At 42.9% G+C, this 18,028-nt stretch overlaps 1 protein-coding gene across 2 annotated transcripts; it reads right to left on the bottom strand.

Annotated features, from left to right (window-relative positions):
* Positions 1–203: 203 nt before the first annotated feature.
* On the bottom strand, positions 204–17,972 carry LOC125885672 (cAMP-specific 3',5'-cyclic phosphodiesterase 4C-like). Of its 2 annotated transcripts, XM_049571361.1 has the most exons (17): positions 17,718–17,972; positions 15,913–16,757; positions 14,776–14,910; positions 11,804–11,931; positions 11,521–11,703; positions 11,365–11,404; positions 11,023–11,093; positions 9,634–9,796; positions 8,542–8,635; positions 8,276–8,433; positions 7,241–7,339; positions 6,987–7,151; positions 5,615–5,714; positions 5,314–5,468; positions 3,456–3,578; positions 3,156–3,338; positions 205–2,417 (listed from the first exon to the last, which is right to left on the bottom strand). In XM_049571361.1, exons 2-17 carry the CDS (start codon positions 15,952–15,954, stop codon positions 1,359–1,361), a joined length of 2,898 nt encoding a protein of 965 aa, XP_049427318.1. In that variant the 5' UTR covers positions 15,955–16,757; positions 17,718–17,972; the 3' UTR covers positions 205–1,358. The 2 variants fall into 2 exon arrangements, with proteins under 2 accessions (XP_049427319.1, XP_049427318.1); XM_049571362.1 differs by lacking the exon at positions 17,718–17,972 and having other exon boundaries at positions 204–2,417; positions 15,913–16,042.
* Between the last annotated feature and the right edge of the window lie 56 nt (positions 17,973–18,028).

The following is an 18,028-nucleotide window of genomic DNA, read 5'->3' as shown; positions in this document are numbered from 1 at the left end:
ATTATAAATATCAAAACATGTAGAAACTGATTAGAAAATGACAGACCCATAAAATGGAGTTTTAACAAAAGTATTAACTCTCTTGGTGGATGAATCCTGTCCAGTGTTACTCAGGAGAAAAAGACGTGAGAGACCTGCAACTCACAACACCGATCCATCAACTTCATTGATCATATTTATTATATGACATCAGCAGATTAAAATACATGTTTATTATGTACATATATGTAACAGGGGTGTTAGATAAAGTGCCAAATACCATTTTTACAAAAAACAAAGAAAGAAAAAAAGGGATTTGTGGAAGACCATCACACCCGTTACCCTGGTCCCACAGTTCATTGCTTCACGGTCGAGTCAGCCACCTTGTTTGGAGGAAGGCTGAATTGCTCAGTGCTGGTCGTGTATCAGTTTGGCACGATTCACCCGGGATTCAAACTCACAGTCTGGGAGTGGTGAAACTGTCGTGATGGGATGAATACTGGGTGTTTTTTTTTGTTTGTTTTGTTTTGTTTTTTTGTTAACATGAACTGACATCGACACGTACAACAGGTCAGCCCCTTGAGCTGGACTGCAGATGTTTCCACCTTTGACAAAACGGTCCAGATATTATTCAGGAATCCAGCATCGTTGCTTTAAGGTTAGCATGTGAGGAGGTTAAACTGTTCCAGAGCCCGAAGGTGTTCTCAGCATCCTGTTCACAAGCGGGAAGTTTTTGTAGTAAATATAAGACAACAGACACTTTCCAGACTTATTTTTTTCTCTTTTCTGACAAACAGAGGAAGTTGACATTCTTTTAACAGTTGTTGGTCAGTGTGTGTGTGTTTGTGTGTGTGTGTGTATCGTCCTCATAAACGAGACAGAGATGATTAGTAGTAGTCCATGAGATCGGGAGAACAGGCACGCACTTATTTGCATGTACGCATTTCAGTTTTTGTTTTTTTTAAGATTTTCAGGAGCTACAAAAGGTTGATAAAACAGGTTCACCCCTTTTCTTATCCCCCGTTTTATTCCCTACGGCAGTGATGGATGTACAGATACTCAGTGATGAAGACGTGAAGTCGTTCTATCACTACCAGTTGATCAGGACGCTGCAACAATCTGGCTGTTCGGGAAGGCGTATGCTTCGGCAGAGGTTTTGTATTTGTGTCCCTTGCTGTCCGTCTGCGAGCTGTGGAGTTTGAGACGTCTGTAGTTGAGTCAGAGCATGTTAACCCTGGAGAGAAGTGCATCTTCGGCTCTTCATCCTCCTCCGTGACAGTCTTACTGCTAACTGCTGAAGCCTCTCCGGCTCCATTTACGTACCTCTGTATCTCTCTGAGACCTTTCCTCGCTGACCCTGTTTATGTTTTTACACCCAACTAACTTTCCTCTTCTTCCTCTACCTCTTCTTCTCCAGCTTCATCCTCAACTGGCACCTCCTCCTCTGCCTCTGCTTCTGCCAACTCTCCATTCTCCTCTTCCCCATTGACATCTTCTGTTTCTTCAACCTCATCTTCAGCTTTGTCCTCCATTTCTGCCTCCTCTGTCTCGCCCTCCTCTTCCGCTACATTTTCTTCCACCTCTCCTGCCTCCTCTTCTTCTTTCTCTTCCTCCTCTTTTTCCTCTACTTCTGCCTCTTCATTTTCCACTTCCTCTTCACCCTCACCTCCTCCTTCTCCTTCTAATTCCCCTTCTGTCTCTTCCTTTTCCAAATTTTCCTCGCCTTCTCCTTCCTCCGTCTTCACCTCCTCATTTTCTGCACCATCCTCCCCTTCCTCTTTCTGTTCTCCTTCTTCTTCTTGAGTCTCTCCCTCCTCTTCTTTAGTCTCCTCGTTCTCCGCTGCATCTGTCTGCCCTCCTCCGTCATCTTCTTCTGCCTGATCCTCTCCATGTTCCTCCTCCTCTGTGTTCTCCTTCACCTCCTCTTCTTCTTCGACCTCTCTTCCTCCAGTCCCTTCCTCCTCCTCCTCCTCTGTGTTCTCCTTCACCTCCTCTTCTTCTTCGACCTCTCTTCCTCCAGTCCCTTCCTCCTCCTCCTCCTCCTCCTCATCTTGGACTCCATTGTGTTCGCTGTTGTGATTCTCCTCGTCTTCTTTCACAGTCTCTCCTTCGTCCTGCGTTCGGTGCGCGTCGTCATCGTCGTCATCGTCATCATCGTCGTGGTGGTGGTGGATGTCTTTCCGGCCGCTCCTCCCGCCGTTGTTCCTCAAATGTATGTGGTTGTGGTTGTTGTGCTCCAGGTCCTCCAGGGTGAGTTCGAACTGGAAGCGGTCATGCTGCAGGTGTCTGTCCGGGGGAGGTGAGGGAGACTGGGGCATGGTGTTCAGGTACCACTCCCTGTTCTCCTCCAGCGTGTCCAACAGCTCCTGGGCGTCTGGATGCACAAGGTCAGCCCACGTCTCCCACAGCGGGTGGACGATGTAGTCGATGAAACCCACCTGGAAAAGAAAGAGAGTCAGACCTGAGGCCATGATGATAGTTTTGGAAAATACATTAATCCACTGTCTTGTGAATTAATTGACATTGACATGAGAGTGGTATCAATCTTCTGATTTTTGGCAAGAAAGCAAAAAAGCATCTTTTCCAGAACAAACTATTCCCTCAAAGAAAAGAGAAATCCAACCAGAAAATGTCACTGTTAAACATCATGGACATCAAAAAGAGGCATATGACTGAAGCCACTGCCAGCTGGATGTCATACACACATCCAAAATATCATAACAAAAGATTTAATGACTATCAGTGTTTATCTTAAGTTATTCCAGGCTTCATTACGCTGCCAGATTTATCAAAAGAACCCAAGTTTGTCTCTTCCTGCCACAATGCAACACAAAGTAGAAACATGGACTTTTAGCCACGATAGCAGCGTGGCTCTATGGATGGTTTGGCACTTTGTCAGTCAGCCGACCTCTTTGGTCCAGACTGAAAGTTCTCCATAACTAGTGGATTTACAGCCATGAAATTTAGTACAGATATTCATGTCCCTCTGAGAATGAACTGTAATGATTTGGTGATCCTTTAACTTATATTGTGGCGCCAACAATAAGTCAAATATTTATTTGTCCAATATTTTGTTTTATGACTAGTTAAGCTTAAACAAATGATTAAGAACACTTTTTATATATTCATATGTGAAATATGATTAATTTACAATGATGAGAGAGATGGAGCGTTACCTGACTCTTCTCCACGGACGCAGTGTGTTTGTCACACATGGCACTGATCTCCATCCCTCTCTCTCGCTCCTTGTCACCCTGTCGGAAGAACTCCTCCATGATCCTCTCTGTCCACTGTCTGTATAACGGCAGCGGCTTGGTGGGGTTGCTCAGGTCTGCGCAGTGCACCATGTTCCTCAGCACCTAAACACCGTACATCATACAGTATAAATATATTCACACAGTACAATAGATGTGTGCAGATTTTACACAAGCCATTCTTTCACTAGTGGCCACGGTCTGCGTGAGTAGACGAGTTACCTGTATCCTTTCTGTGTAGTGGTCCAGCAGCAGCACACCAGAGCTGGTTACCTTCTTGGTCTCTACCATTGTCTTCAGGTCAGCCAGTAGGGTCATGTGTTTGGACATGTCCGTTGCCAACACCTGCAGACAGAGACAGGAAGACAAAAGTGAAGAGAAACACAACGATTCAACCTCACCTCTGTCCTCTGTCAAATAAAACCAGACCAAAACCAAAGATAGTGTGGGAAAACAGGCTGTAAGTGATGTGATGAGTGTAAGACTGGATCTAGGATGTTAGTTCAAAAGAGGAACTACCAGACAAGGAGCAATTTTTAAAGGTCTCATGTTTAGTATTTAGTGACATCTAGCGGTGAGGTTACAGATTGAAAACAATTACAACTTCTCCTGTATGCAAACTGTGGAGAAGAACTACTGTGGCTGATGCGAAAATGTGAACGGCTCTATCTAGAGCCAGTGTTTGGTTGTCTGTTCTGGGCTACTGTAGAACAACTTGGCAGACTCTGTGGAAGAGACCCTGCTCCGTAACATATCACAGCAGTTCTTAGCTTTCAAGTGACTATGAAAATGAATATTATATTCCATTTTTGCCAAAACAGCCCCCTACATTCTACACACTGGACGTTAAGGGTACTGAAACACCAAGGCACCTTCATAGTGAAGAGGGAACTGAGCCAGAAGGTGAAGCTTTCAATTTACTGGTCCATCTACGTCCCAACCCTCACCTATGGTCATGAGCTCTGGGTAGTGACTGAAATAATGAGGTTGCGGATACAAGCGGCCAGAATGAGTTTCCTCCGTGGGGTGGCTGGGCTCAGCCAGAGATAGTGTAAGGAGCTCAGACATCCGGAGGGAGCTCAGAGTAGAGCCGCTGCTCCTTCGCATCAAACGGGTCAGTTGAGGTGATTCGGGCATCTGATCAGGATGCCTCCTGGGTGCCTCCTGCTGGACGTGTTTCGAGCATGTCCCACTGGTAGGAGGCCCCAGGGCAGACCCAGAACAAACTGGAGGGATTATACATCTCATCAGGGTCCCCCAGAACGAGCTGGAAAGCATTGCTGGGGAGAGGGATGTCTGGAGCGCTTTGCTTGACCTGCTGCCCCTGTGACCGGCCCCAGATAAGCGGATGAAAATGGATGGATGGATGGATGGATGGATGGATGGATGGATGGATAAGTGCATAATGTATGTGCTTGTTGACTATTGGCTGTAGTCTTTGCGCTGTGTTCAGATGCACCTTTTTGAATGAGACACAAGAAACATGAAGCAACGCAACACCACCTTCGTTGCCACTAGTTCTTTGATGTCAGTTTGGTGTGTCTGGGCCTTAAAACATGAAATAGTATTTTTTTATATTGCAGTTTTGGAGGAAATCCAGTTCTTAAATGGACTGAGAATCCAAAAGGCATTTAATTAAGAAGCTGCTGACCAGATTAAATTAAATTAAATAAATTGGATTTTGGCTTCAATTTAAATTTACCTAATTGAGATTAAAAAGTTACAGACAAACAGCATAAAAAGATGAAAAATAATATATTATTATAAACAAGATCAGAGCTAAACAAATTGAACCTGTACCATCTAAAATAAAAAAACTGCCAGTAACAATCAAAAACAAGAATTCTAGAAAACCTCACATCACAACATAAAGTGGCACCTTAAATACAACATGAGTGCTGTCTCAAACCATAAATAGCAAATAAATAAGACAATTCTGAAACTATCAAATGATAAATGAGATTCTCAGAATTGGCAGCTAAAAGAAAGGAGCAGCCAAACCTAAGTAACCAAAATGGAAGAAGTTATTTTTCTATAATTCAACTAGTACAGTGTGAGATGTGGTAGAAAATGTCCTGACCATATCGATGACAAGCTTGCGAAGGCTCTGGCGCTGTCGCTTGGTGAGGTTCTGGAAGATGTCACAGTTTTCCTGGTGCAGAAGCTTGAAGCCCACAGCGAGGTGGTGGTTCTCCAAAACTGACTCATCATTATACATGAGGGCCAGCTCTGAGTCTGAGCACAGTGGAAAGGGGTGGAGGAGGAGGAGGAGAAGGAGGAGGAGGAGGAGGAGGTGTGGACACAGTTTGTGCAAATATCTCGACTTTTATTAGACATATTTGTCTATGTGTGTGTGTGTAGGGGTGTGTCTGTGCACTTACTGGTGTTGATGAGGAACTGATTGGAAACTCCAGGATGGTCGACGTCGTGGATAGCTGCAGCGAACAGAGCAGCGAGGATCTCCAGGTCAGTGAAGACGGCCTGAAAGGAATAAGAAGGGCAGAGATGGAGATGTTTCCATCTATTATTTTAAGTTTTTATCCAAAGAAAATCTGTGTATTTGTCTGTTTATTTAGAATGTTAAGAATATGTATGGGTAAAAACATTATTTTAAAAACATAATTTCCAATACAATCACATAGTTGAAACATGTTTTTGCTTTCTTAGAAGGACTTTCATACAGAATCAGCAGCTCATATTAGGATTGAAATTATGGCGGTCAGCTTTTCCTTTTCACTGCAATCCAACAACTTTTGGGTCCATGGCGACATTGAATCCAGGTGAAAATCTGTTTAAACTCATCTCATTCTTTGGAGAAAAAAATCTCTGAAAATGTTGAGCCTTAAAAAAAGGCTTAGGAGAAAGGTTGAATTGAAGGTTTGTGCATGAACTAAAAGTTCTGTGTTTATGAACGGAGTCATTGAATGTCAGTCAGTTAATTATTACACTTTGACCTTGGAGTCCACCCTGCACTAAAACTCTCTCTGTCACTACAACCCTGACATTGGCTGAGGGGACATACAGTAACATAATGTAATGTACAGTTTGATATAATCATTTTTCACAAAGTCAAATGCTGTCGTTACAGTGTCACAAATGAATGACCTCAACCTCAGGTAAAGTAGAGTTGAGCTTTGACAATATACAATAATGTGTTGTTATGGATATTATAATATAACACATATAATGTGTTATATTAATCTTTTGGATTGTTATCATCTCTGTGCATTGCACACATTCTGTGTGCTTTAATCTGTTTCACAGTCAGTGGTACTTTGCACATTCCTGCACTAAACTGCTCAGCTCCTTCATTTTAAAACAGATATACTGCACATCTTTTTACAGTATTTTTATTATACATTTTTGTATTATATGTTTATGTTTTTTTTCTTTTGCAGTAGTTTTTATTTTTGTTTATTATGATTATGACATAGTAAAAATGTTGTGGTGAATTACAACATTACACTTTGTAAACAGACATAAAGGGTCTGAGCATTTACATATGTTTAAATTAACAAATAAAGGTTGTCATGTTATCTTTAAACATTTATTGTTGTGCCATTTGTGAGGCTATGGTAAGTTTTCCTCTTTTTAGGTTTGTTTATAAACGTGCATTGTGCTGCTGCCTTTAATTGTGCTATGTCTCCATGAGTGACCCGAGCAGGAAGGGAAGCCAAATCTGTCCGCTTCCAAAAACAAACCAACCAGTATGTGTGCATGTGTGTGTGTGTCAGTGTGTGAGTGTCAACATACATCAAGAGCAGGTGTGGACAGGAGGACATGTGTGGACTGGGTGACATCTGCAGCATGGAGGCTGTTGTGGTACGCTACGTTTCCATGGTAATGGTCCTCCAGGGTCATCACATAAGTGACAAAGGTGTCGACCGGGATACGAAACGTCTTCAACAGCTCCCGCTCCTGAGGAGGAAGGACAGGAGCTACAACTTCACACACCAGCAAAACACTTCATCCCCCATAAAGCACACGCTCACACTTCTGTTGTTTACCTGGAAGATGGCGTACATGATGCAGCTGAGAGGTCTGTTGTTGGAGAATTCTGCTACTCTGAATATGTTAAAACTCCACTTATCCAAATCCTCCAGCTCCTGTTCAAACACACACACAACATGATGTGATTTTTTTAAGCCGTCAGGGTACTCAGGCGGTGTCATGACAGCATTTACATGTGCAGTAGGATCTAACATAGGGCTAGACAATAAACTTAACTTAAATTACCACCACCATGGATTGCTTACTGAATTTAATTTACCCAAAATTACAGATTGAACTGTGCAACATCAACCAGTGACATCGATCTATAAATAAACCAGCTAGCCAGTAATTACTTCAGAGCTGAAATGATTAGTTAACTATTGACAGAGAATAAGAATAAAAGATCACTGGTTCCAGCTTCTTGATTTATTTTGTTACAGGTATTTTTTAATATTTTCTGACATTTAATAAACCAAACGACTAATCAATTAATCAAGAAAATAACAACTGTCAGAGAACTCAACAGTGAAAACAGCTTTGCAAAACTGGTGGCATGGCTGTTGACTCTCTTGTACGTAGCATTGTTAAATCTGATTTATGTACTCCTAAATGAAGATGCAGGACCAGAGACAGTTTCCATCCTGCTTTGGCCTCTCCAAACATTTGGTGCTACAGACTGTATGGAAGTAGACAACGAGGCGCCAAGCACAAAAAAACCTCTTTCAAATCTTTCTTTCATCTTCATGTGATGTAGACATAAACCACTCTTTCAATACTATGAGACCATCAACCTGAAAGAAAGTGCAGGGCACACACACATACTATACTATCTCCATACTATTGGAAGGGAAAAATAAGCCAATATTTATATAAAACTATGTACAAGAAAAGATTGTAATCTGTGAAAATCCTGAAAGCTGATATTTTATTTTCTTGTGTGCACAAGATAATAAAATATTCTCATTGTTCACAGTCCAAGTCTGAACAGAATTGATTTGTGCAACTTGTTTTGGAGTGAGTCAGAGGAAAGAAAAGACAGACAACAAGACCTTGGCAAGCTCATCCTCGTGGTCCGTGTTGACACCGAAGCGAGGCATGGAAGTGCTGGAGAGGCTGGAGCTGTGAGACAGTTTCCTCACTCCGCTGATGTGACTCATAGGTTTGTCTTTCAGGGTAGGAGACGGGATTTCCACCTCGTTCTGCTTGTCTACAGATTGATGGACAAACACAAACACACAGAGGTGGATTTGCTGGTTTTATTTGGCAAAGGTTATAAATGTGATGTGGACAGGAGTCAGACTCAGCTCCCACTCACCCATGAAGGTGCTGGAGATGTATTCAGACACCTGGTTACCGGAGCGACTCATCTCTGACAGGTGGGACAGCTCTCTGTTCAGCATCCTCTTAAACTGTGGCAGAATGGGAGCAAAGCAGAGAAACGAGTCAATGAGGTGCTGGTTCTCTAAATTTTAAAGTGGAGTGCGGGACTTTTACATATAAATAAACATCTGTTACATTCAAGCCCTCGCCAAACGAGTTGATACAAGGCTGTTTAAGCCTAACACCACCTGGGAAAGCTCTCTTTGTTTTGAATTATACTGGCATTTTGGTGTGTGGTGAGTTTACTGCACTGGCACATCAGAAGTGATGCATTTTACATCACCAAGCCAGAGCTAAAGGGGACCAGAGGCAGGGAGAGATTATAGCAACAGAGCAGCTGCTTGGAGTATAGAGGAAACTATGGGATGCTATGAGAAATCGTGTCCAAGAACAGTTCCTGCAGTGCTCCAAATAAAAAAGAAACTCAACGTTCATAGGAAAAACTTAAGTCAAGACTTCCAAGCAAATGTCATAAGTACGAGTTGACAGTGTTTATGTAATTACTCTCACTGCCAGAGGGGGAGACAAAAGTCTGCAGGTTTAAAGATGGCCAAATGGTAATATTCAAAACAGTGCTCTATGAATTGAATGAATGAATTTGGTGGATGTAAGTAAGTCCCAAGGTTTAAGATTGCAGTAACATGACTGTAACATAGCATCAAAGGTTTTGCATGTCCCTGTTCAACATGCATGCATTAGTTGTTGGCTACAGTACAGTTCAGCATAGAGACCAACACCAATATAAAGCACAGAAAAACGATACCTCAGAGTTTGTTTGTAGTTGAACAATAGAATTTACTATTGTAAATGACAGCAACAAAAAACACAAGATGACAATACATCGTCAGAGACATAAACTATAAATATGCAGCAAAATATTTTAAAATTACATGCTACGTGCTAAAAATACATAAAAATGTGGCATGCAAAAAAATTCTATTTTCAACACACTGTATGCTGATAGTGATATATTAATTAGCCTGCTGATGAGTTGGTTTGATTAGTTGGTCCAGTGATGTTCACATACCTTGTTGGAGGCCATTTCACTGACAGAGCGGTGTGTCTGAATGGTCTCCAGCTGATCCAAGCACCAGTCCAGCTCCTCCAGTGTGTCCAGGGCGAGCTGCTGGTATTGCTGTTCTGATAGTGACGCCCTGGGACTGACGCACACACCACCCAGAGGAGACCTCCTGAGGACACAATGGTTAGTTTGATCTACCAGATACTGCAGTCAGCCACAACAAGTTAGCAACAGCCTTCTCACCTTGTCCATCTTTTTATATTGTTTGTTTTTTAAAGATATTTATAGTTATTTATTACCAATTCCAAGTGTAGTTTTTAAGATTATTGCCACAGAACAGTGTTTTCTATTCTCTTCCTTTCTACTGTCTGTTGATCTGGGTGGCGAGCTGCTGCATACATTTTCCCTTAAAGCTACAGTTGGCTGCTTTTATGAAAATAACTTTTTGTCATATTTGCTGAAACTGTCGCCATATTCTTAGTACATGAGACAGATAATCTCATGACCCAGCTGCCATGTTCACAAACAGTCACACACATGTATATATGGGCAGATAACACATTTCACGCATTCATACTCATTCATACACATAGATTTATACATCAGTCACAGGTGTCTGTAGCCAATCTACATTGTAATTTGCTCTAACTAAGAATCACTTATGAAACATCCCACAGTTTTAGCGTTTTCACATATGTCAGAAATGGTTGCCATGTCCTGTAAAATTACCTGTAGAGCCACCCAGTGTACACTCTATTTTCTCCAAGTGTAGAAAACTCATAAGATCACCAGCCCACTGGACATGTGTGGGAAACGCCTCCTGCTTCCTCTTAGTAGGTATAAGGTGTCTAGCAGTTAAGAAGGCAGAGGCAATAGAATTTCAATGGTGTCTCGGAAGAGGTATGTTCTCTGGAACTACTCTGGAAAAATTGCAATCAGTGGTGAGGGGGTAAATCTGACTCCAAGAACCACAGTAAATGTATTAAATATCGATGTCCAATAATTATCAAGATTTGGACAAGTCTGGAAAGTATGAATGAGGGATCCTGTTACTGTTCTCCACCTGTTGTGTAAGGGATCTGTCCCTGTGATAGTTTTAGGTTGGATGGCTCTGACAACCAGTGCTCAAGTAATATACGCCTATTGTACCAGATTTTACAAGCTACCTCACAATGTTACTGTGGTCACAAAATGTGTCTCTGAGATGAGATGAGATGAGATGCATCCTTAAACTGACAAGTAGCAGTATTGTAAGGTCTTATATACGGTAGTAAAGGACATTGTTTTACTTTGTTTGTGAAGTGCGAATTACCTCTTTGACCGGTTACACACATGACAACATACTATCACAATGTGTATAAGAGGAACACTTCAGGAGAATGAGTAGGTACTGACTTGATTGGCGGTGTGGAGACGTTGGCAAGAATGGTAAAGTTGCTCCGTACCGATCGCAGACTCGCCAGTACCTAAATCATCACACATACCACAAGATATATAGAATAATATAAGAGAGATATACTAATGTCCTAATGTCCATGTCATAATGGGAGGTTTAAGACAGGGATGAAGTGTTGAAGCTTCCAATGACAAATACAAACATTTGTCAACAGGTCAAAATGATGTAAAATTGCTGAGAAACTATTCCTGGGACTGGAGGCATTATGAAACATTTAACATAATGTATAGTATAATGATTAATAATTTACAGGAGATTAACATCTATTATGTGAGACTCACTTGGGCAAAAGGTGTGACAATGAAGTCCTCTCCTGTGTGCCTGAGAGAGACAGAGTTACAAGAATGAGAGAAAGCAATATTTCCCCTGAAAACATTTCACATACATGCTCTCTCCCCCTCTCACTCATTCTCTTTGTCTTTCTTCATGAGTCTCACCCTTCACTGGCGAGGGAGGAGTTACGTGAGACCGTCTTGGGCGACATGTCGTAGTCGGAGTCTGAACGGTAGAGGAAGGACTCTCTTCTCTGGCTCTGGAGAAAGGAGGTGTGTAGGGTGAGGCTTGGACTCTGCGAACCCAGCGGAGTATGACCTGGTGATACGCCATTTTCCGCTTCATAACTTCAGCATGAGGGAAGGAGAAAAGGTTTGATGGTCAGAGAGGACAGAAATTTAAACATCCTGCAAGTTTCCAGCAAGGTGGAAAAATTTGTGTGTGTACCTGTCAGAGTCTGCTTGTGTGATGGAGATGCGTGGCGGGATACGGAGGGGAAGAGTTGTTGGACGCGATACGTTGCTCAGGACCTCAGGTGAACGAGTGCGGTCTCGAGGGCGGAGCCAGCAGGGTACCTGAGGAGTTAGAAGGAAGACTTGTAGATGATGCGAGTCACCAGTTGCTTTGCAGGAGTAAAGCACAATTTGTTCACTCAGTCTGTGATATGTTAAAGGCTGGGAAAACAAGGAACTGCCTCAAGGTCCCAGACACACAGGGGCCCCAGAAAACCCAGATTCACTGTCAGCTGGTCTGACGTAAGTTGATTAACCGCAAATTTCTGACATTTCACTAGAACTTTTAAATAAAACTTTCTGTAAATAAAACAATTTTGCTGAACGTTTTAAATGTATGCAGTGAAATATTTGATTTATTTGTATATATTTTTCCTGTCATTTCACACATGCATGGGGTTTCTGCTGATTTAAGTGCAGTACGAAATTCAAGTCCATTAATTATCACGATTTTATCTGGTTATTTGGGTGCAGCAGAAACAAGCTGTAAACACACTTGAATCACTGACATAATATCCCCTTTAAGTAGATGTGGAAAACTTATTAGCAAATAGTTGGCCATTTATACAGTACAGGCCAAAAGTTTGGACACACCTTCTCATTCAATGCGTTTTCTTTATTTTCATGACTATTTACATTGTAGATTCTCACTGAAGGCATCAAAACTATGAATGAACACATGTGGAGTTATGTACTTAACAAAAAAAGGTGAAATAACTGAAAACATGTTTTATATTCTACTTTCTTCAAAATAGCCACCCTTTGCTCTGATTACTGCTTTGCACACTCTTGGCATTCTCTCCATGAGCTTCAAGAGGTAGTCACCTGAAATGGTTTCCACTTCACAGGTGTGCCTTATCAGGGTTAATTAGTGGAAGTTCTTGCTTTATCAATGGGGTTGGGACCATCAGTTGTGTTGTGCAGAAGTCAGGTTAATACACAGCCGACAGCCCTATTGGACAACTGTTAAAATTCATATTATGGCAAGAACCAATCAGCTAACTAAAGAAAAACGAGTGGCCATCATTACTTTAAGAAATGAAGGTCAGTCAGTCCGGAAAATTGCAAAAACTTTAAACGTGTCCCCAAGTGGAGTCACAAAAACCATCAAGCGCTACAACGAAACTGGCACACATGAGGACCGACCCAGGAAAGGAAGACCGAGAGTCACCTCTGCTTCTGAGGATAAGTTCATCCGAGTCACCAGCCTCAGAAATCGCAAGTTAACAGCAGCTCAGATCAGAGACCAGATGAATGCCACACAGAGTTCTAGCAGCAGACCCATCTCTAGAACAACTGTTAAGAGGAGACTTCATGGTCAAATAGCTGCTAGGAAACCACTGCTAAGGAGAGGCAACAAGCAGAAGAGATTTGTTTGGGCCAAGAAACACAAGGAATGGACATTAGACCAGTGGAAATCTGTGCTTTGGTCTGATGAGTCCAAATTTGAGATCTTTGGTTCCAACCGCCGTGTCTTTGTGAGACGCAGAAAAGGTGAACGGATGGATTCCACATGCCTGGTTCCCACTGTGAAGCATGGAGGAGGAGGTGTGATGGTGTGGGGGTGTTTTGCTGGTGACACTGTTGGGGATTTATTCAAAATTGAAGGCACACTGAACCAGCATGGCTACCACAGCATCCTGCAGCGACATGCCATCCCATCCGGTTTGCGTTTAGTTGGACGATCATTTATTTTTCAACAGGACAATGACCCCAAACACACCTCCAGGCTGTGTAAGGGCTATTTGACCAAGAAGGAGAGTGATGGAGTGCTGCGGCAGATGACCTGGCCTCCACAGTCACCGGACCTGAACCCAATCGAGGTGGTTTGGGGTGAGCTGGACCGCAGAGTGAAGGCAAAGGGGCCAACAAGTGCTAAACACCTCTGGGAACTCCTTCAAGACTGTTGGAAAACCATTTCAGGTGACTACCTCTTGAAGCTCATGGAGAGAATGCCAAGAGTGTGCAAAGCAGTAATCAGAGCAAAGGGTGGCTATTTTGAAGAAACTAGAATATAAAACATGTTTTCAGTTATTTCACCTTTTTTTGTTAAGTACATAACTCCACATGTGTTCATTCATAGTTTTGATGCCTTCAGTGAGAATCTACAATGTAAATAGTCATGAAAATAAAGAAAACGCATTGAATGAGAAGGTGTGTCCAAACTTTTGGCCTGTACTGTACATCTAGCAGACACAAAGGAACATTGTCATTCAATTGGAGTTGTGTTGTGTCCACCTGGTGAAATCCAGTATTTACTCATTTAGCTGTGTTTTGCTGCTCACCAGCTCCTAAAAAAAAGAAATGACCTTTTAGGTGCTCAATGCTCCACTGTGTTTTCCGGATAGCTGCTAACTTTGTCTGCTGTTTTGTCACTGGGTAGCCAGTTAACAATGGAAGTATCAGGGCATTACTATAGTATATCATAGTATCTATAGTATTTCCCTTAGAACAGCTGCATGCTGCCTCTAAAGGGCAAACAGCTGCAGGCTGTAAAACAAAAACAATGAGCTAAGGGGATGAGAGATAATTCTGTTTCCCTTTCACCTTACACACAGCCATCATTTATCTATTGTTAACAAAAAATATTTTCAAGCACAGATGGATTTAAAAAGTCTACAATTTAATACCTCATAATGACGGAGTAATGACCAAGCAAGTCTTTACATTGTACCCAACTTGATTAAAGCCAGAAAAACAAACTGAACATTGTAAGACAATGTTGTGCTTTGTAAAATGATTAGCTTGTAAATATAATTTGTTGTAAAATGGGCAAAAACATGCCAAATCAAATGGTATGGCCCTTTTATGTTATGTTCATGTGAGTGGGGGATTAATAGGGGCCCATTGCTCGTTTTTACCCCAGGGCCCCGAGCAGGTTAATGCGCCCTTCCTTCCTTTCAATACCTGGAGACTAGACGAAAGTCTTCTGCTCCTCCCTCTGCGTAGCTCAGCCCCCAACGTAGCCCCAGACGTATAAGACCGGCTGTAGCGAGATGACTCCGCCTTCTCCCCAGCACCTGTTATATCTGTGTTGTTACCCTGTGAGACAGGAGGGAGAGCAGGTGAGGGAACCAGAGACACTGGGCAAAAGAGACACGTTTAAAAAAACACACACACATTGTTTTCCTTGTAAATAAAAATATGTACTGTGTAAACATTCAAAGTAAATAAAATGAAAGAACTTGGTCCATGCAGAACATTTACCACACCATGTTGATTTTCTATGTTCAAATTCTGACGAGTGAAGAAACCACATAAAAACACAGGCTGTAAATTATCAATCTATGTGTGTTTGCATGCGTGTGTGACAGTGTGTGTGTTTGGCTACATGTGTGCATGTGTGACTGTGTGTGTGTGTGTGTGTGTGTGTGTGTGTCTGGGATAAGGCCTCTACAGACTGAGCTCTTAGAGGCTGATCTGCACTGCAGTACCGTAGCAACAAAACACTGGGGGAATGGTAGCAGTTGCTAGGCAACAGTGCCGTGTTGCTTCCATGCTGCGCTTGATGTCGTCCAGACCCAGATGTGGAAGGATGCTCACATCCACACACACACACACACACACACACACACATACAGTACACACAAACATACACAAATATATGGACACCTGCCTCTCAGCATAATCAATAAAAGAGCACTTGAATAATGCATGGTATTATGTCCTTCAGCCAAGACGTTATCTTTAAAAGAAATAGCTAATTTACATAGAGCGCTCATTTAGCTGAGGCTCATTTACATACAGGACTATGACTGACTGAGTGGTTCACACTGTGTGAGTGGAGGCTGGAGAGGACAAACTGTCCACTCTGACTCCTGCGTGCATCCACAGACCTTGACAACAAGAACAAAGGGAGCCTTGGAAGTGTGAAAGTCACGAGGTTTGTGTGTCATGGTAAGCATTCAAGAAACACACACACACACAGACACACAAGCACAGTCCAGTGTGACACACTGCTCTGCCTTATATCAACTCACATGGAAACAAGTGACAGAGTTAGTTGATTTTCTCGAGTATATCCCGAGTTGTTTATATTCTCACCTCTTCTCCAGTCACAGACAGCACGCTGCGGCTCTTCTTCATCCTGATTGGCTCGTTCTGGGCCCCAGGGCGGAGCGTTCCGGAACCCAGGCAGCAGAGCAGGTGGAGAGCCAGGACCGGAGAGGTCAAAGGTCACTGCAAGGTCAAACCGGGGTCAGACCGGGTCACAACCGGCCCCCATTGGAGCTGACTCAGCCAGCCAACCACCTCGCTCACACTCTGTCCACACCTCAGTCTTCAGAGGGCTGAAACTGGGCGTCCAACCTGCCGTTAGATGCTAAAGGTGCATTTAAGTGCCCCTCAGAGGCTCCAGGTTCAGTCTGAGGTGGATGACCTTTGTTTTGATCTGTTGGTTTTTTCAACAAGCCAAAGGTGGAAGACAAAAAAATCCAAATTCTCACTCCATTTTAGTGTAAGCTACGAGTTTCTGGGGAAAAATAAGTCCATCTGCATGTTGTCTTGCTCTGGCCAGACAGGCCAACTGGATATCCGGATCAGAGTTCATGATGTCACTGCTGAGGAAAACCTTTTCCCAAGTTTTCTAAAATGTTCACCCAACTTGAAGTATTGTTTGCATGACATCTCCCAGTGGTAAACCTGATCCCACATGAATGCAACTATCAATAATCCAGATACAGCTTGTGGGAGACTTTGCACCAACTCTCTCCTGTCTCAGATCAGTTTCCCATTGTCTGACTGGTCGGTCGGATCCAAATCCTGCATTGGGAGAAGTGTTGAATATGATTGGCCCATCTGATAAGTCCAGATGTCAAAATTCCAAGCTTGATATGTCGAGATCCATCCTTGAATCTGTCCCGGTGTGTCCTCTTCAGTAAAGATTCCCCCTGTGAGAAACAGAGATGAAGAGTTAGTGCAGCAAGTCATCATCCTTCTTTTAGAACTCTCTGTCCTGTTTTCATACAATGAATTAATCTGATGCATCATAAATATGTATATATATATTAAAAAAATCCTGTTCCATCATATACACACTGTACTATTTTAGTAAGATCGGGGATATTTTGGGGAAAAATGCCTATTGTTTTCCACATGCATGAACAAAACACCAAAGAAATGCTCATAAAAATTACAGTTTGTTAAGTAATAATCCAAATGATTGGTCGGGCAGCCCTAACAAAATATTTTGGGCAATGCAGGAGCTGTACCTACAGTGTGGCTAATTCTGAGCAGATACTGCAACACCAAAGCTCTGTGATGTTATATAATTACTCTGAGCAGTCCGAGATGACCTAATTCCATTGCATAGGACAGATTCGGCATATCAGAGTGTTTCTGATTGAGCTGGTACACAGACAGATAGCGGTGGAGACGACTTTTACCAGGGGTCATCAAGAACACACCCACTCAATGAAAGCACTCTCACACCAGGGTCTGCACTGACTGAGAGTGGGGGGAAAATAGGCTGGAGAAATCAACAAATGCATGGTGACACAGTGACATATATATGCACACACATTGAGAAATCTGAGCACATACATTCACACACCATGGCTGCCACCAGTGCCACCTCCACGACAGATAAAGCAGCTTATAAAACCAAGCAGCAATGCATCAATATGCAGCTCAACTACCAGCCTGCTCTTCTGTTACAAAACACCCAAATATATATATATTAAACACACACACACACACACTGAAACCATGCATACATGAGGACAGCCCTGCCATCGCGCCTGTCTGCACACGCACTGCAAGAGATATGTGCCAGACAGACACATGTACACACACATTCACATTCACACACACTGTCAAGCCGCAGCATGTAAGAATAAAAACACACTCACCTTGATCGCCTCAAGATCAATGGCAAGATGGGCTGGGCCTCGTCTTGCTTTCACTCGCCTCCTTCCCCTTGTCTCTTCCCCGCTCCCTCTGTCTCTCCGCAGACTAGCAGCAGTGTGTCACCACGGCGAGAGAAAAAACACTTGGCGTCTTCATGAATATCAGCGGCTTCACCAGCCTCTCTCCCTCGCTGCCTCTCCCCTGCCACAGTGGTCTCCCCCAGCCACCCCCCCACCAACACCACCACCACCACAGCCTCCGTGGAGAAGCCCATCTCCCCTCCCCTCCCTCCTCCTGCACAGTGTGTCCATTA

The sequence above is a fragment of the Epinephelus fuscoguttatus genome, linkage group LG3, assembly GCF_011397635.1.
Source record: "Epinephelus fuscoguttatus linkage group LG3, E.fuscoguttatus.final_Chr_v1".
In the NCBI taxonomy this organism is placed as follows: Eukaryota; Metazoa; Chordata; class Actinopteri; order Perciformes; family Serranidae; genus Epinephelus; species Epinephelus fuscoguttatus.
This window is presented reverse-complemented; position numbering and strand designations above follow the sequence as displayed.